The 22,958-nt window shown below is 43.4% G+C and overlaps 1 protein-coding gene across 2 annotated transcripts; it reads right to left on the bottom strand.

The window, feature by feature from the left end:
* Positions 1-793: 793 nt before the first annotated feature.
* NUTF2 (nuclear transport factor 2) lies at positions 794-22,507 on the bottom strand. 2 transcript variants are annotated; one of them, XM_058813652.1, is made up of 5 exons: positions 22,439-22,507; positions 13,833-13,957; positions 11,839-11,910; positions 7,686-7,784; positions 794-958 (listed from the first exon to the last, which is right to left on the bottom strand). In XM_058813652.1, exons 2-5 carry the CDS (start codon positions 13,929-13,931, stop codon positions 845-847), a joined length of 384 nt encoding a protein of 127 aa, XP_058669635.1. In that variant the 5' UTR covers positions 13,932-13,957; positions 22,439-22,507; the 3' UTR covers positions 794-844. The 2 variants fall into 2 exon arrangements, with proteins under 2 accessions (XP_058669635.1, XP_058669636.1); XM_058813653.1 differs by lacking the exon at positions 794-958 and adding an exon at positions 3,720-4,957.
* Between the last annotated feature and the right edge of the window lie 451 nt (positions 22,508-22,958).

Consider the following 22,958-nt stretch of genomic DNA (forward strand, 5'->3'; position numbering starts at 1 on the left):
CGGAGCCACCCCTGGGTTCACACAGGGGCCCCGTTTGGCTTTGAGAGGGCACGGAGACTGACCGCAGGCTGCCACCACTGCTGTCATCCTCCTGTACCCTGTGGGGAATTTGCATCGGTAAAACACAACAGGTGAGAACGAAGCTCTCATTGTTAAAAACTGAGCCAGAAGGCTCTGTTATCAAAGCTGCTGAGAAGGAGAGGAGAAAGTGTATGGAGGAGGGCAGACCTGCCCTGCACTCACTGCTAAACTCTCAGGAATCGTTCAGCCCGAGCTCCAGCTCTGCAAGCATTCCCCCAGCAGACAGACACAGTCCACCCCCAGCAAGCACTATCACACATACTCCACAGCCAACTCATAAAAATAATTTAAACTTTTAAGAAAATCTCTGTTTTATTGTGTAATGTAGCATTGAAACATCTGAACAAATCAATAACTGGGCTGTACAGGCTGCTGTTCTTTCATTTCTTTGGGTTATAGAGCATCTTGTCAGTACATAAACAACAACCTTTTGCATCATAAATTCTTTCCGAGGCATGCTGGTACAACACAAATTTCTCTTATCAAATGCAGCTAAGTCTAAGTTCCAAACATCATGCACAAGAAACTCATCTAGTGACAATGTAAACTCAGCAGAAGGGCAGGTCACAAGTCTTGCTTGCTCACGCTCTGCAGTGCTGCAGGTTTGTGTATGATATTTGGAATGTTCTGTGAGTGTGAATAATACCAGTTAAGAGGAGAGGAGGAAAAAAAAAACCAACAAAAAAAAAAAAAAAAAGAAAATAAAAGAAAAAAATAAAAGAAAAAAGAAAAAAAAAAAGCCCGGGTGCCTCGGGTGGGCTGCTCAGCCGAAGTTGTGCAGTGCTAGCCTGAACATGTCATTGGTGCAAACCCAGGCATCGTTGATGTTCTTTAATAGAAATATCTGGTGGAATCCCATGATAGGATCTTCATCAGCCTGTAGAAAAAGAGGGAGGGAAAGGTTCAAATACTCATTTTTTAGATAAACTTATTCTGAAATTCATGATGAGACAACTTCAAGCTAACATTAACAGTGACATTACATGCTGTAAGATGTGCAGTACCCCAGGAGACACCAACTCCACCAGAGGGTCTGTTCTGAGGGGCTTTGCAGACAAACACCCAGAGACATGGAAATCCTGCACCAGCATCTGAAGTTGGGGCTTTGTGGAAGACTTGCTGACATGTCACTCACCACACTGATGGAACATGCCTGCCTCAGTGTGGAATCACAAATCCCTTGCCCAGGAATTAATCTTAAAAGAAAGTGGTTCAATTTTTAACTGCTGAACTTTGAGTGGGTGGCAGAAGGGAGTTTCTGTAGAGCTTGGTATCAACACTGCCTGCTTGACCCAGGTGATCTGGGCTTTGAAAGCCCTGCCAGAGCAGGTGCAGCTGGCCAGAAACACAGTGCTTCCCATTCCAGCTGAAGGGAGCAGAGCATCCACTACAGCTGTGACACTGTGTGCTGAGCACAGGGAATGGCTGCAGCAGTGCCTCCACTCCAGCCTGACAATGTCTGGGTATTTACAAAATTACTACAAAAGCAGAAAAGAGTATTAGAGGGAGACTATACTCCCACCTAATTTTATTTACCCATCTTCTCAGAGACATTGTGCAGGAATTAAATCCTCAAAAATAACAGAAATTATTCCCAAATCAGTCAGCTGGAAATCACACAACAGGATTAATCTGAGCAGCAGACCAACTACAAAACAATCTTCTGATGGTGGCTGTAGTGTGTTCAATTCAGTATTTTTTGAGGATTTTAAGGTTTTTTTTTTCAACACATGACTGTTCAGCTTCAGAAAAGGGAGGAAATTTATAAAAAAGAGGCTTGAAAAGCAGCAGCCAGAGCAGCTGATGAAAGAGGCTGTCAAAGCACTGAATGTTCACTGGCAATGTCCTGCTGCTGTTCACTGAGAACAAGTGAAAAGTCTGAAGAGCAAAGCAGACTACAGAGTAAACAAAAAATAAACTTTACTTTTAAAAAGTATTCATGGACTGTGAAACAAGTCAGCTTTGAGGACCAACTTGCACAGGACATCAGTTATATCAGAGAACAGCAGGTCTGCCAGAACACTGGTGGCATCAGGTGCATGGAAAGGAAACATTCAGATCAAAAACCACAGCATGGATTTCACATTGACAACTGCCTGGGAAGTTCAGTGGTGTACAATGAGTGCAGTTTCTGTGTGTGCTAATTCACAGAGTAAACCAAAGTGAGCCCTAGACTGGCCCCTCATGAAAGTGATACTGAAATAATAACAGATATTTATTTATTAAACCAGCTGAGAGCTCTAAAGCTATCAAGGCAAGCACAGGGTTAGCAGTTGTTAGGGAAGAACAAAGAACCAAAACCCAGAAGTAAGCAAATGCATAAATAGGCAAAGAGAACACACATAGCAAATCCTGCATGCATTTCTTAGAAGTTAAAAAAATAAAATGCTACAATAAAGTCATAAAAGGGCAAGAAAAATGATCCAGCTACAGGATGGTTTCCTACTGAAGTAAATAAATTGAGTACAACTTGCAAGAACATAATGAGAATGGGGAGAATAGGCAAGATAAATGGAACAAAGTGAATGAGGAAATTACAGCCAGAAATTAAGAAGGCAACAAGTAAGGCCAGGAATATGAGCAAGTCATGCTCAATACATGACTGAATGAACAAGACAAGTGCCAGCAGTCACTGTCCAGCAAACAAAAAGGCTAGTTTGTCCCTCACACCTGCTTGGCACGAGGCAGAGGCTCCCTAGGAAGGAGGGAAGGAGCCCAGTGTGAACACCAGCAGTTCTGCAGGGCTACACCAGCCATCCATCTTGTGTGTTAGCACATAGGACAGCAGTCATGGCAATTATTCCAAAGGAAGGGTTATCCCTACTACGTGCCCAGAACAGAGGCTCACATGTCTGAGCTGTAGAGGTGGCCTGTGCACTGAAGTATGTGAGTTTGTGCCTTTTCCAGCTGAGCCATTTTCACTGAGGCATCTACTACAAATTGCATAAGTACTTTTCACACCAAATCTGAGTTTGTCATTACTGACATGAGTATGCTTTAAAATATACCTCTGGAAAAATAATACCATCTCCAGACAAGCATTAGTGTAGGTCTCCTTGATTTCTGATAAGAGCACTCCAGCTCTTGATGCTTTGGCTTAAGGAGAATTTCCTCCTTTCTTAAGAAATTCAGGAAGACTAAAATTCCCTTTTAGTCTTTCTTCATATCCTTAACACATGAAGAAAGGCTAAAAGGGAATTCTTCCCAAAATATTTGGTGTGGTACAGACAGCAAATTCCCCACAATGAAGTCACACATTATAATTTTCTTTATTCCTTTCACGTTATCCCTTCACAGCATAGAGGAGCAGTATACTTTAGAAACAAGGAAAATCCCAGACTGTATTCAAGGTGAAGTTTATACTTTATAGTCCATTCCCCAATTCTGACTATGTAATATTAGCCCATAGCAAAGGCTCACAGTTTAGTGACTCAAGATGCCACAGAAAACACAGACTAATCCTATTCCATTTTAGTTTAGATCTTCATCACAGCTCAGATAACACCACTGGAACTCTCTTTACTTTTCACTCCATATTCAGGCAAGTTCAACTCAGGATTTGCATTCCACATGTGAGCCCAGGCTCAAAACACAAGGGGCTTTAGTCTTCCTATAAAACTTTCCTTTGTGCAGTTCAAATTCTTCCATGACATCATTGAATTAAAACAAAAATTAAACAAGTCCCAGAATCAGACTGAAAGAATCCTCTGATTTCCAGGCCAGCCTTTTGCTCAGCATGAGCACAGACTACAGCAGCTCTGCATCACAGAACCACAGAATGGGCTGGTCCAGAGATGGTGAAGGTCCACAGAAGGGACCTTTAGAGATCATCTAATCCAATCCTCCTGTCCTGGGCAGGGACATCTTTCACTGCATCAGCCACAGCCTTGTCTAGCAGAGTCTTCAAATTCTCATAGAACAGATGTTTCACAAGGTGTCCGGGCACCATTTCCCAGGGTTTCAGGCTTCTCATGAAAATCTTCCCTTGTGTCTCATCTGTACATTCCAAGTTAGGGTTTCTGACCACTGTCCCTTGTTACACTGTCTGGCACCACTGAGAAGAGTTTGCTTTCAGGTTGCTGGAAGTACTCAATTACTTTTCACTGACATTTCAAGCAGATGCCCTTAGCCACCTCCTCTCCCAGTTCCACAAGCTCTTCATCACCCACAATCTTGGCAGCTTTTTGACTTTTCAGTTTTTCTACATCCTTTCTGACCTGGAGGCTCAAAAGGAAGTGCTCAGCTCACAGAGCAGTGAGTCATGTCAGAGTCTGAGATGCAACACTGCTTTGCATTTCAGGTTTAGCTACACAATTTTCCTCCTCTTGCCTGGTCAGAGAATTTTACTTCTTCACCAGCACCCCCAGCAATTATTGATTGAACTGCAGGGTTGAAACAACTCTTACCTCAAAGGAAAGGATAATTACTTGAGACTGCAGGTTCTTTCAGATGTTAAGCCTTATTTAACAGGCTTTAAGCAATGCTTTAAGTGTTCAGCATGCATTACAAAAATACCCAGTGATTTTAATTGCAAATTTCCTTTTCCTTTTAAGACTAGAAAACACTGCATACCAATTAGTTATTCACAATTAATTCTGCATGGATCACTTCAAAAATCACACTCTTGGGAGAGCCACAGATGTGCCACATGGCTCTGAGAACACACAAGCCACAGCCATGCCTCCCAGCCAAGCTCAAGGGACAGAAGAGAGCACTCCTTACTCAACCAGGACAGCGAGGACTGGAAGACAGGGAAGGCACAGGGTTAAATGTTGTGGAGGGCTAGCCTGAAGACTTCGTTGGTGCACACCCAGGCACCTTGAAAATTTTTCAACAAAAAGGTTTGTTGGAAGCCTAGAACTTGGTCATCATCTGCCTGAGCATGACAGGAGAAATACATTACTAGGTGAAGCACATTGCAGATACTGGGTGACATTCTGGATGAACATTGGCAAAGCAGGGTCACACCAAAAGGAATTCACTGCTTAAACTGATGCTTACTCTTCCTAGCTGAAGCAAGCAAGCAGCACTCAGACAATGAACAGCAATAAAAATCATTATGATTAGAATAAGTGGATGTATATTTATCGTATCTCTACAAAAGGATAACCCCACCCAAACATTAATACCTATCAGCATCCATTTAAGAGTATCTCTGAAAGCAATCACTGCACTGCTTTAGCCAGGCAGTTAGAGCCCTGCTAGTGGCAGTCACTACTTAGATGCTCTGTTACTCTGCAGCATCTTCTCAAAGAAGCTGTTGTGCCCCAGTCCCTCATGCAGGTGATTATTCTGCTGCAAAAAGTTGTTTTTTTAAAAATTTATTTATAATTGATACTGGTATATTAGCATGCTATTGGTGGTCTTGGAAGTGCCCTTCCTTGTGCAAAACTCTCTTACAGTTCTCTTTGAGAGCAATATATGCAGGCTGAGCAGGCACATCACTAAGAAGGCAGCTTTAAATAACAGTGAGTATGCAGCTCCACGTTTGCCTGTTATGGTGTTCCCTGCTCAACTGGAGCTACATGTGAGCCACTGGTTAAAATGCACCACCTGCACCCAGTTGTTCCCAGTTACTGTATTACTACTCTGTATAACTGGGAGTAACTGTTCCCAGTTATTTCATTTCTCCACCCCTATAAATATCACACAGGGCAGAAGCATGAAGTTAAGGTTTTAAGTTGACTTTGACTTTCTGGACACTTGTTCTGAGAGAAGCAGCATTCCTGGGATTAAAATGTGATTTTAAAAGCAAAGGTTTGAGACAAATATGAAGAGTGGAAAAACTTTTCCTCACTTATTAAAAATTCACAAGCAAGTTGGATTTGATCATGACCATAGGCATACTTTAACCCACTATTTTCTCTCCAAATACCTGGATGCTCTAACACATGATCCCCAAATTATACTGAGTAATTTCAGCAAGCTGAAATTACTCAGAGGTTAAAAAAAATACATCAGAAAATACTACTACAAGTCATGGTATTTATGGAAAGCTCCCAGACTGCATTTACAGTCCCTCCATATGAATGGATTATGGTTTGAGAAAACCCAGTAACTTGACAGAATCTTTCAGAGCTTGGTATCTTGCCACAGGATCCAACACAATCACTGCTGCAAGCTATAATTATTGCATAATTATCAAGCTGCAATCTGCTTGATAATTATGCAATAACCTTAAACCAAGACTGCAAAACGAGGTGCAGATGTGACTGGCCCAAGACATTCAGTCAAAAGGTCTTGATCACATCAGAGAATTTTGTGCACACCGAAGAGCAAGGCTGAGATCAGCACATCTGTCCTGTAATTCAGTGCTTTCCATGGTCACCTGTGGCTACTTTTCCACAGAGTGTGTGCAGGTGGGACTGAGCAGCACAAAAGCTGGAATCCAACTTGCAGGAAGGAGGAGCAGCTTTATGAGAGCCAAAGCTGCCTCTGTTAGCTTTAGCAGTGGGTGCATTACACTGGGCACTGCTCTCCTCAGCTGCCCAGCCCAAAACAAAGAGAACAGCTTAGCAAGCAGATTCAAACATTCAGTCCTATGTCTGCTTAGTAAACACTACAGTGTCAGTGGAAGTTTGAATGCTCTGATACTAGAAGTGCCATCAAGTTAGCAGGAAAAGGAAATCTAAACAGCAATTTTAAAACAAACTGGGTGCAGGTAACTCTAAAGACTGGATGGCATTAGAGGCCTGACTTCTCAGCATGGCTGGACCAAATGAGCTCTGATAACTTTAACTACTGCTACATAATTTCACATTTTTTCACTATTACCACCCACTATGAGCAAGTTCTGCCTCCAGCTGATTTTATGTACAAAGTATTTTTTGCAAATTCCAGGACAATGTCTTTCATTCATAAGCAGCTTCATGAATTTACAAGTCTGTGGCCCTGGTATATTGGCAGGCTGGGTAAGTTGACACAGTTCAGTAGTATCACTCACACAGCAATATGGTCACACTAAGCCTGAAAAATAACCTGATTCTTCACAAGAAGCAGCTGTTTCAACAATAAGTGTTTGATCTCAGAGGCAACATTCCCATTGCTGAATCTGTTTTGATTACAGAGGTACAGGACTGTACTAACACCAGGATTGCATTCTTGTGTCCTGTGACAGTAAAAAACGTATGGACTCACTGAAGGGTGGTCAGTTAACAAAATGAAATCTGCTAAATCAGAGCTCAATGCAAACATTGCATCAAGGAGGATGTTAAACTAGATGTGCTTAAATTGTCCAAGAACACTGTGACAATGCTTTTAAATACAACAGAGGACACCAAAACCTTACTGCATCAGGGTAAGGGAAATACTGATGCCTCTAGAACCCACATGGTATTTGTCTGCACAGTAAAATCTACAATACTTTGCTTGGCAGAACATGACTGTCAAATTACAGGTGTTTACCTAGAACTTGGTATCTGAAGGAAGGAGCATTTCTTGACAGCCTTGAACAGCAGAGGAGCAACATCCCAATGCAAGCTTATCCCTGCTCCTTCCTCACCCATGAAAGCATTTAAATGTATTCAGAAATCAGATTATTTAGAACCCTGCAAAAATCTAAGACATAAGCACTCATTAATTAACCTGTAATGGAAAGAGTTTACCTTAAGCTGTCCCACTACCATACTGAGTATACAGCTATCAGGTGTAGGTTGGTGGTCTTGTGCTGTGATGCTGTGTTGTATTTTTTGGAAAGGGAGGCTCTGCAATGAAAAGAAATCAAAATAAGGAAATGTACAGTAATGGAATTATTTAACTTACAAAACAAAGACTGAGCAAATCCAACATTATGAAGTGTTAGACTATAGTGGCAGTACTGCACAGAGAACTGAGCAAATGAGGGCACATGTGGGGCAAATTTTAACAGGTGTGTTTTCAATCACCAAAAGAAGAAATAATGTCACCATACACAGTAAATGGTACCTTTTCCTACTCCAACTGCACTGCCTGAAGGGCTTCAGAGCATCTGTAAGCTCAAAGTTCTTTTGATGAAGGAACAAAACTCTGCTCTCAACTGTGTTAAAAGATTTTATCATCTAATACTTGATGTTTACCAGACAACTCCTAATTTGCTTCTTTGTTAATGTGGCTATGAATGGAAAGGAAAAGTGGATGAAATCTTCAAGACTTGAAATCCATATATCCACTCTTGTCCTTTTAAATTCCCTTGACACTCAGGAGCCAATGTCAGTATGTCTGGAGGTGTGTGTGCAAGGAACACACCTTGAGAAACACCAGGCAGTGGAGAGTAATTGCTATCTTTCAACTTAGACCACATTCACATTCTAACACAGAAAATTCCAAGCAGTGAACATGGAAACCTGGGAGATCTGAGAGTCCTGTCACACAAATGCAATTTTGGAACTGTTCTCCCAAAAGCTGCATTATTGCTGAGTGCTTTAGTGGCAGTTCAGGGTGGATGAAGCTCTAGGTGACCATGTGGCAGATACCCAAAGTCCAGGAACTGCACAGGATGGCAGCACGTGCCCATTCACACCTCAGGTGGCACTTGGATGCCTTTGCTGCATTTGGAAACAGGCTGGAACAGATCCAAATGCATACTGCAACAAGTCCTGCATTTCCCATCTAGAGGAAGGAGCCTCAAAGGCTTCCTAGAAGGCCTAGGTAGAGACATGAGCTCTGCTGTCAGATATGAAGCACAGTCTTGGCTCTACAAGCCCAAGGCTCTAGGAAGAATTCCAGGAAGCTAAATCCATGGATAACAGAACACAAACTGTGGAAGGATCAGGACCTGAGGAAGCAAATGAAGTGTAGGGAGCAGGTTTCTAATTAGAGGGACACTGTTCAAGAACACCCTTTAATAAAGCCTGTGGTGTTCCCTTTCAGCTGGGAGTGCAATCCCAAACAACTCCAAGTGCAAAGTGAACCAATTCCTTTGCAGTATGGAATAAACACTTAGTAACAACACAAATCCAGAGCCTTCTTTTCTGAAAGACCAGCAGACTGTTTTCCAGGGTAACTATCCTGAACTTGAATGTGCAAAATGCCCACACAGCCTGCACAAGCATAGGTGGGAAGTTAATTTGACAAAAGGGTACTCCAAAGTCTAGTCCCACCTCAGCACAAGAGCTTCTTGTTGAACAAGCCCTGCAAAAAGATTCTCCTGAAAAGGCAGAGGGATGAATGCAATTCATTCCAGGGAGGAAGGAAAGGCTTTGGAATCAAGAGCTCTGCAAAATGGTGACAAGGAACCAAAGACAAAGCTGGGTAAGACAGTGGCTGTTTCAAATACCTGATTCCACAGGACAAGAGGAAATGGCCTCAAGCTGCATCAGAGGAGGTTCAGGTTGGACATCAGGAAGAATTCCTTGACTGAAAAGCTTAAGCATTGTAATGGCCTGCCCAGGGAAGTGCTGGAATCAGCATCCCTGGATATTTTCAAGAAAAAACTGGACATGGCACTTGGTGCTATGGTTTAGTTAACAAAGTGGTGTTCAGTCAAAGGATGGACTTGATCTTGGACAACTTTTCCAACCTTAAAGACTCTATGATTGTCCTCTTCAGAGGAAAGGATCCCAAACAGCTGGCCAGCCTAGTGAGCTACTCATGTGATGCACTGGGAGAAATTCTAATGGAAAGAGTAGGAGTGTAGGTGACAGAAAAGATCTCTGATTTTCAGGATGGGCAGAGGCTACCTCAAAAGGATAGCTACTTATAGGCATGCATCTGTACTGGAATGAGGGATTTTGTGGTATGAGAAGTACAATAAATTGTCTAAAAAGCATGAAGCCACACAACAAGCAAGGTTTTTACCATCCTCTGATGTTAGAAATTGACTGGTCTTTCACTATGAAAACTATGGAATCTCCTGAAGCCAGGTAAGAGAAATTAGGCAAGAATAAAGTTGTGTAGCATAAACTCACTGCTGGCAGCAAGAATACCTGTCTCAGCTTCCTCCTTGGTTCAGTATGTTCATAGAATGATGTAATTGTTATCTCAAATGCTCAATGTAAATCAGGCTGCCCCTAATTAGCACAGGCACTCCACGTTAAACAAGTCCAGCACCAATTAGGACAGAAGGAACAAGTGTCAACTCCCACGCTGTAGCAAGGCACAGATGTGCTGGGCCTGCACAGCAATGCCCATACAACCTTGCCCTACTATATTAGCAGATTGAAAAGGTGCCATACCATTGCTGTCACACAGCAAAGAACTTGATCTAAAAGAAAATGCCACCTCTTTGTGCTTACATCAGCTCACCAGCCAGGCACTGAAGGACACAAGACCACAGAAGTGTGAAAGAGTTCAGTGTCAAACTCTCAGGGCTGTGCTGAACTAACTAAGCAGCTCCAGAAGCAGAGTAGGTGAGCCCATAAAGCTGACACAGCAATGGGAGCCCAGGAGCTCAGTGCTGACAGAGGAATGCTGAGTGACATGAGAGTCACTGCAAGCTGATACAGCCCATAATGAGCCATGGTGGTGGAAGGGCACAGAGTAACTGCAGTGCTTTTCCTCCTTACTTTAAGCAGATGGATACAAGGCAGAAAAAATTTCCCTAAAGCAGAGTAGTGTGTCTTCACTCACCAATTACAACTGCAGCAGGCACATAAATCCAGAAAGTCCACCTTGCAGCAGTGACAGGGAAGGTAAAGATGAGCTGTGTCACAGTGGGAAAGGGGCTGGATCTGCCTGGGCTGAATCCAAGGCAGCAATCAGACACTGGGGCCAAGCAAATGCTTGGCTGGTTGGGTATCCGAGTGGCTGCAAGCCCAAAAGTCTAAAGAACACTGAGTACACAAACAAGCAACCCTGGAGCTTGGGTAGCTCTTCACCTACAAGCAAGCAGTTGCTGCTGTTTCTGACATGTGCAGCCTTCTCAAAGGCAACACAGGTAAAACACACCTAAAGCACAGGCCTGAGGGCAAACCTCAGTCTGTACAGTTAAAGATGCCTTAGGCAAAAAAAGCAATTCCAAAACACAGGAGCAGTAGCTGTGAAATAAGCCAAGTGTCAAGTTACGATTACTTTTCTTCTCAATGTGTAATAAAAATGTCTGAAATACCATACTCAGAGCAGACTGTCTGGTGACCTAAAAAGCATGTCCTCTGCATATCTTGCAAGAGAAACAAACTTTCTAGTCTCATGACAGCTTGTAAGTACCCCCAGTTTTATTACAGAACTGTGGATTTACTGTAGAAGATAAAAATTCTTTTAGTTTAAACAAACATAGAATTCCAGTGTCCTTTCACTTGCTGAAGAGGAAACACATGTTTCAAAGTCCTGAACCATACCTGCTCACATCTGAACTGCTGACAAATCTGCACTGAGGATAAGTCAGCTTCTCCACTACAGAACTTATTTGCAGTTTACGTATCAGAAAACAAGTTGTTCCTTGTTGTAATGTGTCTAGCCTTTATCAGACAGATCCAAGTAACAGGATTGCTACTGCTTCTTCCTTGGCATGCCTTAAAAGAGCAAAGGCACCTTTCACTCCTCTAGATCAGAGGCAGCTTATGCATTAGACCTTTTAAAAAAAATAAATCAATAATGTCAAATACAATTGCAGTCACAAAATAACCTTGCAAACTATGGAGTCAATTAACATTCCAACATTAGAGCCATCAGTGGAATAACCCACTGGGCAGCAGTAATTCATAACGTTTCTTGAAGACCTAAGCTGGAAGCACAAGTTCAAGATTTTTGAACTGCTTAAGTCTAACTCAAATTTTCAGAAGCAATTATCTTCTAGTCTTCATAACTGTTTCCCAAAACATTCAGCAAGGATTACAGACTTACAGTGAGTTTTTCAACAATGGCTGCTTTGCCCTGGAACTGCTGTCCTTCCCACGTAAGGCATGATGCATCAATCTGGGGGAAAAAGGAAAATGTTACCAACTTAGGTAGCCCTTAAGCAATCCTGATAAGAGACTTTATGTATTTAGCAGAAATCCTCAGAATCCACCCATTTGAAAACTACCTCAAAGGGACATAGAAAGAAACCAGCAAAATCAATTGAAGAAGTTTGGAACAATCAACTAAAAAATTAAGTACACTACATTTCAGTATCATAAGTCTACCAGTCTACCAGTCCAAAAAATTCCTGCCTTTGGATAAAAGTCAGCTTTCAGAAGAAAATCTAAAGGATAAAAAAAAATAATTACAGACACAAAGTCAAGCATGTGTAAAGAGAAAAATCTATGAAGAAAACTGACAACACAGGTTGCACCACCAGGGTAGTGCTTCAACTCACCTACCTCAAGCAATTCAAAAGTGAGTGGCCAGATCCCTACCTGGAATAGGTGACAGAAGCCTTAACTGACTTGGATCACACCACTAAGGATAAACTGAATCTTGTGGTGGAAGTAGTGATACAGGAATACAAACCAAATCTAAGAGCTGCCTGCTGCATTCCTGCATGCTGTAAAATTTGTTTGCTCCCCCAGGGTCTCTGAAGGGAAAAACCTCATCATTAAAAGCCCATTTCTACAGATTATATAAATTGTGACCTTGGTGCATTTCAGCCACACAAAACAGGGTGTGTTTTCTACACAGTTCAGGAGCTGCACAGAACAACACACATCAGTGACCTGCATAATTGTTCTCCCAACTACATGTGCACAGGACTCTTCATTGAATGATGGGAGGCAGAAAGACCTTTAGGGTGAAAAAAAGCCAGGAGTTCACTGTGTGGAAGGCCCTCAATCCAGGAATTTAAATTAGTCTGTACTTAACACTTTGAGGACTGAATGTACTTTGGAAATAAAATACAAACTACTAAGAGCCTCCATATTCAGAGCTGTGGTTGGAACACAAACTGCTTGGTTTTCTTTTCCTCCAGGGTCTGTACACAGCTTCTTGGGCAAAGTCAACCAACAATCTGGCAGGCAGCAAGTACACAACAATGCCAAGAGCAAATGGTATCAGTGCTGCTGGATATTGCTGAGGTATAAGGAGGGGTGGCAGAGGGTGTTGAACCATTTAAATCCTCAAGAGCTTGCTGAAACTTCAGCTCATCCAGCAGATGGAAAACCAGCCAGAAAAACAGGATATGCTGCTAGAAGACTTGTCAGCCCTGAACCTCTTGCTGCAACTCCTCAGCCACCCAGCAGCATTCCTCAGCATCAGTAATCAACTCCACACACAGGGTACTTTGCTCTGGAGGAATCTTCCCCCAAAATTAAAAACTGATGGGCCTTGGGTTTGTTAGTTACAGTTGTTAATTCTGGTATCCAAGTCTACTTCACCCAAATTAAGATGCAAAAATAAAAACCTAATGTTTGAGGAAATTTAAACTAAATTTACATTCGTTTAACATGTTATTCTACATTTTAAACTGGATTTAAAACTGTAAATCTATTTTACTGTTCAGAGGATTAATACAGCATGAGGTCCAAGAAACACCTGCCAGAACTGCTAAACACAGGGTAGCCCTTAAATTACATCCCACCTCAAGAGGGATCCAAGCAAATCCATGCCTGTAAATTAATGGCAAACCAAGACTAGAATGTTTGCTTTTACAGAGCACTTCATCACAGGATTATCATCAAACTCCTCCAAAACAAATCACTGCCTACAGCTAAACAGGGCTTTTGTGAGTCTGACTGCCTCTAAGGCAAACAAAGCTCCAAACAGACATAAAAGAAAAGCAATAAATAAAAGTGTGATTGCACTGACTGGCATTGTGGAGTCAGGATAAAGCCCACTATCCCACCCTGTGTATTCTCATACATCAAAACAGGGAATTCCAGATAAGGGGACAGAGTGCCAGCTCCCCTTCTGTGGATACTTACATATATTGCTCCTAACTGAGTCCTGTCTGCATCAAAAAGCTGGTAGTAATGTTGTACAAAGCTGGATCCAATCTGCTCCCAGATAGGCTTGTCTCCCATTCTGAATCCTCAACCAGAGCCAGTGACTACAAAACAAGCAAACAAAATTATCAGAAAGATCACAGGAATAAGTGTAACACTTGGTTTGTGCATTACACAGATCTTCTCAACTGGCCTGAATTTTTCTTTGGGATAATTAGGACAAACTCACCTCTGTATCCTAGACTTGTAAATAAAAGTCTTGCATACTCAATTGTTTAATTTCTAATTATAGATTTGGTTTGTAGTGCTATTTCAGTGTGAGGTCACATCTCATGTACAAAAGTGGAGAACAAGAACAAAACCAAGTGTTACCACCTTGTCTTCACACATTTCAGAAGTTCCACCATCTGAACAAGCTGGCAAGGGCTCCCTGTTTCAACTTGATCTCATTTACTGTAAACAACTGACCTGGTAACATGGATTGTCTGCAAGTGGCTTACACCAACTGATTCATGAATTTAGCTCCTCAGGTATTTCACCATCCACAGGCCATTTCAAGTGTCCTGTCAATGGCACATAACAAGAATGAATTCACTAGCTCGTTGTTCAACACAAGCTTACTGCCCATCCTCTTCTGTCAGTGAGGCTGAAGTAGACTCAATGTTTATCTTTGAACCTGTGATAACTTCAAGATACAAACCATGATTTTTCATAGTGCAGAGAATCTGCAGCTCCTAGTGAAGGTGCTGAAGGCATCCCACACTTCTGAACAAGTCCCTCTGTTCCAGAGGGGTTGAGCATAGAGCATGCACAGCAGTCCAGACAGATGGCTTTACATTACATTTCTCAAAAAAGCAAATTCACTTTTATTTATCCTGATGTCTCTCTAAAAGTCTGAAGAATTGTGCTAAAATTCAAAACACAAAAATGCTGCACTCAAACTCCACTACATTATATTTTAAGACCTGAGTTCACTTCAACCAAACTATACTTGGTTAACATCTAGATATGTCAGCCACTAGTCCCTTTTTGCAATCCCTGTCCAGGAACCTTAGAGTTACAGGTTTAAATGGCACTGCAAGCCTAGAAAGGTATGAAATTCTGTTTTAGGACACAGGACATAATAGTTATTCTGGTTTCCTTTAGCTGTCAATTACTCACACACCTGTGTAAGATTTAACAGATTCCTAAGAGGAGCAAAACACACATTCCCAAGATCTCCACAGAGGATACTCCCAGGCCCAGCTTTCTGTGCACAGTTGGACAAGAAAGCTCTTTTCATATTTTAGGCCTCTGAGCTTTACTCACACAAATGGGAACTGAAATGGGTTCAGACTCTGGGTTGGAAGTATTAAGGTCATACAGATTTGGCCAGACACAGAAGAGCAAATCTTTTGTCAGATCAATGGCCTAACAGCAGGTTGCATCTGTGTTTTCAGGGTGGTAAATGTGACTACCAAACCCAGCTGCTATCACACTTTAAACATCCTAATTTCACAATCAGACACCTAGGCAGAATAGCCAACATCCAAGTCACCAAGCCTGCACACTAACATAAAAATTCATAGTCTTGTTGCCACACCACTATTGTTTCAACTGCTCCAAAGAGATCTGCAGCCTGGTGTTAGTCACCATCATGAGCTCCCCATTGATACTTGCAGTACATGCCTCAGTCTGGAGGAGTTGACCCAGTGTGGCCACTCCTCTGGGAAAACACATAGCAAATTAAAAAATCACCCAAGTACAACAGATTGAAAAAACAAAACAAAACCAGCCCTACACTCACCTCCCAAACAAGTTAAATCTAGTTCTTTACAAGTGAAAAGGTTGTATTGATTGCACATCCATAATTGCTGCATATCAGCCTAACCTAGAGTTGATCCAGAAATCAAATAACTTCAGCCTGTATTTGGGGATTTCATGTTGAAGAAAAACCACCCTAAAACCATGGCACCAAGTCCCTGGAAACTCTACTGAGTGATGCCCACCCTGCTGAGAGGCAGGACTCGTGTCATATTTGGAAATCAGAAGGGGTAGGACTTAAGTTTGATGCCTGCAGTTTCCATTCCAGACCTGTGGGTACTTAGTTTGGGATGGCTGCAGTGGAGCCAACAATCAGCACAGGTGAAAATCACATTGAATCACTCTGTATGGATCAAGCTTCAATCCCAACACATGAATTTATATCACTGCCAGATATTCCTAAACATTTAGGGCAAATCTAGTTGACAGTATTGATGCTCAGCAGTCACACATGAAACACTGAACTGGAGGACAAAAAATAACCCCCAGCTTGTTCTTCTGAAGCTAAAGCAAGGTAGCTGTTGCCATATTAAACTTCCCCACACACAAGATGTGCATTCACCCTTAACAGCTCCCTGTAGCATCACACAAACCCAAGACCAAGCTGTGTGCCAGCACTGCACCTCATTTAGTCCCTCAAGGCACAACAGCCTCACTCAAGCACCAGATGCCTTCTGTTCAATCCTGAACCTGTCAAAAAGCCTTAGAGACTGCAAGGAATGAAGGAATTCTTATTTTAAATATGGAAAATAGAATTATGGTTTCTAGATCTAAAAATTAGTATGCTAGCTTGCTATCTCCTCCTAAAAAGGTATTTGTATTTTGAACAGTAAAATACTATTAAATAAATAAATAAAAAACAATAAATTTGACCAATTATAATGTTGATTTTCTCAGAAATAAGAAAAAGCTAAAAAAAATGTGGTTGAAATTAATGATCCTTGACTTTTTTTTTTTGTTTGCTACAACCTTACTCTCTTTCCTGTGCCATTCATATATGGTTTTGCTGAACACTCATTCTTCCTGGAAATGTTCATTTTCCTTTTCTGATTTGTCACCTTTTCCTCCATGCTGTCTTGTGTTTTCTGCCTGTCATTACAGATGTAAGAAGCTTAGAGATGTACCTAAAGAAAGAACAAGATGGGAATGATCTGTGTCATCCAGCCCAGTCCCTTTCAGTGAGACATAACCCATGTAGGACTGTATTGATAGACTTATCAGTACAGTATTTTAATGAGATAAATATAATACAAAAGGCTTTAGGATCTATTGCAAACCCATGAGGAAAGCACAGGTTCTGATGTTGTCAAACACTAGGGCAACACAGGGGTGCCTCAGAACCATCCAGCCAAATCCACCCATGGTTCACTCAAATCTGTCCATGGTTACAGAAACAAGAATATCAGAATACAGAAACTTAATATAACAGCAGATAAAAGAAGTTTCAATAAACTAGAAAGCTCCTAAGATGTTGCTTAAAAAAACCATATGTCCTTTTAAAGGCACCTACTGAAAGTTACTATTGTGTAAGTGCATTACTGGATATTCCACCTTAATTCCCCATGGAAAAGGAGATAATTTCCTTAAACTAATTAATTTCCTTGCCTTTGTCACTTCAAACCAAGCCTAGCTCCTCACATCCACTTCAGAACATCATGGTCCACTTGATTCACAGCTTCTTCACAAGGCACAGCTGTAAAGCTGAGCTACCAGCACAAAGTATAATACTTAATTCACATTATTCACTCTATTTCTTGGACTCTGCTCATACTACAGAATTTATCCCCACCCCAAATACCACCCAGTAGTGCTTCAGTGCTGAAGCAGAAACCAAATACAGAGCACAAAAGCTGCAGCTCCCAGCAACTCTGTGTTCAACAAGTATATATCTGCTGACACTGCTGAACTGAAGGGCTTCTCTGCAGTGACATCAAAATAAAGCTCTCCAATACCTTTGCCAGGCTGCACACTGACATGTCAAGAGTAAATCCCATCCCTCTACACATCTCTCAGCACAATCCCTACAAATCTCATCCTACAAGGTACCAGGGCATCCCTGGTGATTGCTCTGCATCCATCTGCCTTGGCACGGGGCAGACTGCACCAGGAGCAGGACAGGCTGCAGCACCCAGTGAGCAGCAGCGCTGCAGAGAAAGCTGCACCCATAAAACAGAGAAGATCTAGAAGGGAGCAGAGCCACCATGTGGGCCCTGAGTGACCTTGAGTAAAGCTATGGTTACAGCTTCAGGCAGGCTTTTTTATCCACAAAATATAAAACTACAGAATCTTTTCCATTGCTTGTGCCAGCTTTGGTGTCTCTGTCTACACTCACCCCTCTTCCATCCCTCCTGCCTCAGCTCAGGGTGTGAGATTAGCACCAGCACACCAACATCTCCCATAACTCCTCAGGGGAGCTCAGTCTCCTTAAGAGACTCATTTCTGCCACCTATGTGGATGAAACCTCCTCCTACTGCTTCCTTCCCAAGCTACACAACACATGATTCTGTCAGTGTGCTGCAGCACAAAGACCATCTTTCTGCTCATGCAGCACCACCAGAGCTACTCAGAGGGGTGGCTTGAGGAAAAGTCACTGTTTTACTTGGAAAGAAATTGCCTTCTCTGAAACACATAAATGCCAGTGACATTTGGAGCAGGTGAGCTACTGTCACAGCTCTGCAGTGTGGAGAAAGAACAAATAGTTCAGCCAGCAGTTATGTTTTAGCACATTATCTGGCCTGCACACATGTAAGGTTGCTGCTACCAATTAAAAAAATTAAGTCATTCTGAATTGGAGCAAGGTAGGCCTGTGATTCTAAAATAATACGACGTTTTCTGGAAAAGTCAACAGAAACTAGCATGAGCAATAGTAAAGGATAAATTGCTAAAGAAAAACAGAGGTGGTCTGCCAGGGATTGTCACATTTAAAAAGCAAGCTGTATTCAAAGAATCAATGAACAACCACCACAGGCACAGAAGGTCTGTAAAGTCTTTCTGGTCTGCAAAACACCAAGAAAAAACCCACTGAATTTAAAGAGGAAAACCCTCAAACCAATACATTCTAATGCTAGTGGAGAAAATTGCCTTCTATTACCCAGTTATGATTGTATTTATTCCACAAGTAATCTCAGCATAAATAAACCATGCTCACAGAACAGTAAAGCCAGACCAACAACACCAAAGCTACTCTCCCTTAAAATTGAATTCAAGCTTGTTTTCTGGAAAATTTGAGAATCAGTGCAACAAATAAGCACCAACACCACCCTTAAATCTGTGCTGCTGTCCAGTGACATGTGAATCCACAGCAAACATGGTTCTGACCATCACTTCTGCATCCTTCACTACTGATTAACAGGAGCAAATAAGGACAATGAAATCACTCTCAGCTTTTTCAGTTCCTGACACTCTTGCAGTTTTTATCACACAGGTATTTTAGATGACTTAGATTAGAGAGTCAGCACTCTTTAGACTGGTAAGTAAAGTAAAGCAGCCAACAGTTTTAGGCTATTTTTCCTTCAATAGCTTTTCTTTTGCCTCTAAAACTTGCAAAGACAGGAGTGTCCCTAGTCTGCACTTTCTAGGAACACAATGCAACCAGCATCACAGGACCAGGTAATCTTCTTTCTATTCAACTCCACCAACAACCACTTGATAACAGATCATCCTCCTTTAGCCAAGGATCCCCTCCCAACAGAGAAACTATGCAAATTATCCCAGAATAATGCAAGTTTGCAAGGAACCTCCTCCAGCTCAAAGCAGGAGGACAAACCTGTTCCACAGCCTGACATACAAAGGGCAGCTGTCCCCTGTCCTACCCCAATGCCATCTGTGCCAGCCATGCCCTCGTGTCCTGCCCTGCCATGAGGTACCCTGAGAAAAGCCTGACTCCATTCTCCTGATCATGGCCTGACAGGGACTGGAGGCTGGGATCAAGCTCTGCTCAAGCCTTTCCCACACTAAACAAGGCCAGTGACACAGGGATGCAGAAATACTGGAACTTACTCAGGGGCATCCTGCCCCATCAGCCATTCATCCTCAGCACTCTGCAGCTCTGCCTGCTAAATGCCCATTCAGCAGTGAACCTTTCTCATGTGAAAACATGTAACATTTCCAGTTGAGGAACACATTTATGCATTCAGAACTGAAGGAAAGAAGTGCTTCTCTGACGTATTTCACAATTATCTCCACAGCAGCTGATTGATCCACAGAGAACCCTCTGTGAACTACAGCTCAAGGCCAATCAGAAACCATTGACTTCAGAGACCTCCACCAAGTAATTGCCATGGGCTGCTCTGTGCAAGGAATGACATTATCCTAAATATGCTTTTAGAGCTAAAAATAATTAAGTCTAGATTTGTGAACAGTGAAAGGATGGAAAGGGAGAATAGAATGGGGAAGATGACAAGGTCCAGATTATTTCCTTTTGGGAAATACATTTACTTTTCCCCTTCTCAGTCTTTTTATTCCTCTACTCCAACTTTGTTAAAACAAATTAATGAGGGAATTATACCAACCTGAAGTACATCTTTTTTTGTTAGAAATGGCAGCAAGTGTAAGGCCACTAAGATAAAAAGCAGCTGAGGAAGACTCTAGGAAAGCCTTCACTGTGCCTGCAGCTTGATGCTCATCCCAACTGCAACCTGACAACCCAAGAGAGCCACACAGAGTCAGCCAGGATGATTTCCAAATACACAGACATATATTACACATAACTGCACAGGGGGACATCATTTTTCACAATGCTACACAACTGCCTATTTTTCCAGAATATTCTTCATGCAAGCTAAAAACTGAATTCAAGTTTGCAAGGCTGAAACCACATTTCTTTCCCCAAAATGAATACAGGACAGCCCAGTTTAAAAAAATAAAAAAAAAAAAAACAAAAAAACAAAACAAAAAAAAAAAAAAACAAAAAAAAAACAAAAAAAAAAAAAAAAAAAAAAAAAAAAACAAAACCGGGAGGCACTGGGGAACTGGAGGGGAGAACTGCTACACCCTGGTTTGCTTTACCTTATAGACACAGTAACAAAACACTGAATGGCCAAGCTTGCCACAATATCTATAAGTTTCAAAGCAACCTAAAAGAATCCCACTTGCAATGTTACCAGCTACCAGGATATGTTACAATTCCTTAGCTAATCATACTCTACACTTTCACTAACTAAATGAGCCTCTTATTTACAGGAGCAAAAGAAATCCCAGCAGAGAACTGCAAAGTTGTTACCATTTGCATTTTTCCAAAGACCTGAACAAACACAGGTGTTAAGCAAATATATTTCAAATCATCGAACAAGTAACTTGCAACCTTTTAGGCAAATAATAATTAAGGGCCCAGTGGGAAAATAGTTAAATTGTCCAAAGTGAGCCAAAATATCACCTCATTTTAAATGAGATCAGGCATTTCACTATATACAGAAATTTTGCTATTTCTAGGTGAAGGTCTGTGAAATGCCTTTTGTTTTGCTGCTGCTAAAAGAAAATGTGAAGTCACTGCACACAAATACAGAAATCACTGCTTGAACACAACTTTTCAAGAAGCAAAAGAATATTAACTTGAGAAGGCAGCTGACTGAGGAATCAGAATTCACTTTCAAGCAACGTTTCTGCAACCAATTTCTGCTTGAGCATTTACCTGGGCTTTTTTTCCCCAGTTCAATGCAGTATGTCCAGCTGTAAGATATATTTACACTGGAAATTATGGACTTCAAATGAGCTGAATTATTATTTCAGCCTGCCTCAGACAGGAAGTTCAATTTGAATTGCAAGAAGAGGCTTTTGGGGATTTAAAAGTCTTCAGAAAGCTATCTCACATTAACTGAATGTAACGCACACTCGTTGCTATTGCACACCTTTGCAGGTTTTCATTGTTCTCAAAGCTGAAAAGTGACAACAGCCAGAGAAAGCAAAAAATTTCTCTCTTGCACATCATACTTGAAAATGGCAACTCAATGTAAAAACTACATGGTTTTTACATTGAGTTGCCATTGATACTCAGCAGATAGTCTGATAATCAACAGATGACTGAGCACTTCACTCCAAGGAAGCATGAACCTTTCACGTTCATTGTGACAAAGTGACTCAACCATCTCAGGTAACTTCAGTCCTTTCACAGCCTTCTGGCAAGACAGAAAACAGCAGGAACATTAAATCCGAGCAGACCTTCTGCCCTGCGCAAACCATCTCCTCACAGCTCCCGGTTCCCCCCCTTTCACTCTCCTACCTGCGATACCGAGCCCTGCAAAGCAAGACCGAAGCACGGACGGGCACCAGGCCGAGAAGCCTCGGTGCCTCTGAGGGCAGCGCCGGGCACAGCACGGCCGGGGAACGCCGGGAGCTGCCGGCGGGGCGAGGCGAGCCCGGCCCGCATCCCGCATTGTGCCCCGGCCCCGCCGGAGCGACCTCCCCGAGCCTGCGGGCCGAGCTCGCCCCTGCGAGGCCCCTCGCTCCCCCCGGGCCGCCCGCCCCCCTCAGCCCACCCCGCCGGCCCACCCACACGCGGGCCCCGCCGGTCCCGGGCACGGCCAGCGATGGCTCGGCTCCCGCCGCCGCCGCCCCTCCGGGACCGCGCTGCCGGCGCCTCAAAGACGGGGAAGGTCAGGGCGGCTCTGCTCGGCGGCTCCCGCCCAGCCCGGCCCGCGGCAGCCGGCAGCGCCCCGCGGCGGGGATGGGGCTGGGCCACGGGGCCGCGGGGGGCGAGCGCGGGGTGTGGCGGTGCCGCGCGCCGGCCCGCGGGCGGTGCCGGTGCCGGTCCCGCCGCCAGTGCCGGTCGCGCCCCCCGCACTCACCCGCGGCTCCCACTATGGCGGCGGCAGCGGCCCCGTGCGCGGCGCGAGCCCCCTCAGCCTCCCTCGCCCGCGCTTCTGCCCCGCCCCGCTCCGCCCGGCCCCGCGGCATGCCGGGACAGCGAGTCACAGCGGCCGCCGGACGCGCACGGAATGGGGCCAGTGGAACTACAACTCCCGACACGTCCCGCGCCGCACTCCGCGGTGGCTCATTTGAATGAGGGAAGGGGCCCGCGCGCCGCTGGCCCCGCGGCGGCGCCCCGGAGCATTGTGGGATGGTGGGGGAGCGGAGCGCGGCCCTGCGGCTGGGGAGTGGCGGGGACGGGGCTGTCCCCCTTTGGGGAGAGAATTGTCCCCTTTGGGACAGGACCTTACCCCTTTGGGACAGCGTTCTACCCCTTTGGAACAGGATTGTCCCTCTCTGGACAGGATTGTACCCTCTGGCCAGGGCAGGACCTGGGTGGGGATGTGGGTGGTCCCAGCCGCTGCAGGTCCTGAAGTTAATTTTAGTCTCCTCATAAGA

Source organism: Ammospiza caudacuta, chromosome 13 (genome assembly GCF_027887145.1).
Source record: "Ammospiza caudacuta isolate bAmmCau1 chromosome 13, bAmmCau1.pri, whole genome shotgun sequence".
Classification (NCBI taxonomy): Eukaryota; Metazoa; Chordata; class Aves; order Passeriformes; family Passerellidae; genus Ammospiza; species Ammospiza caudacuta.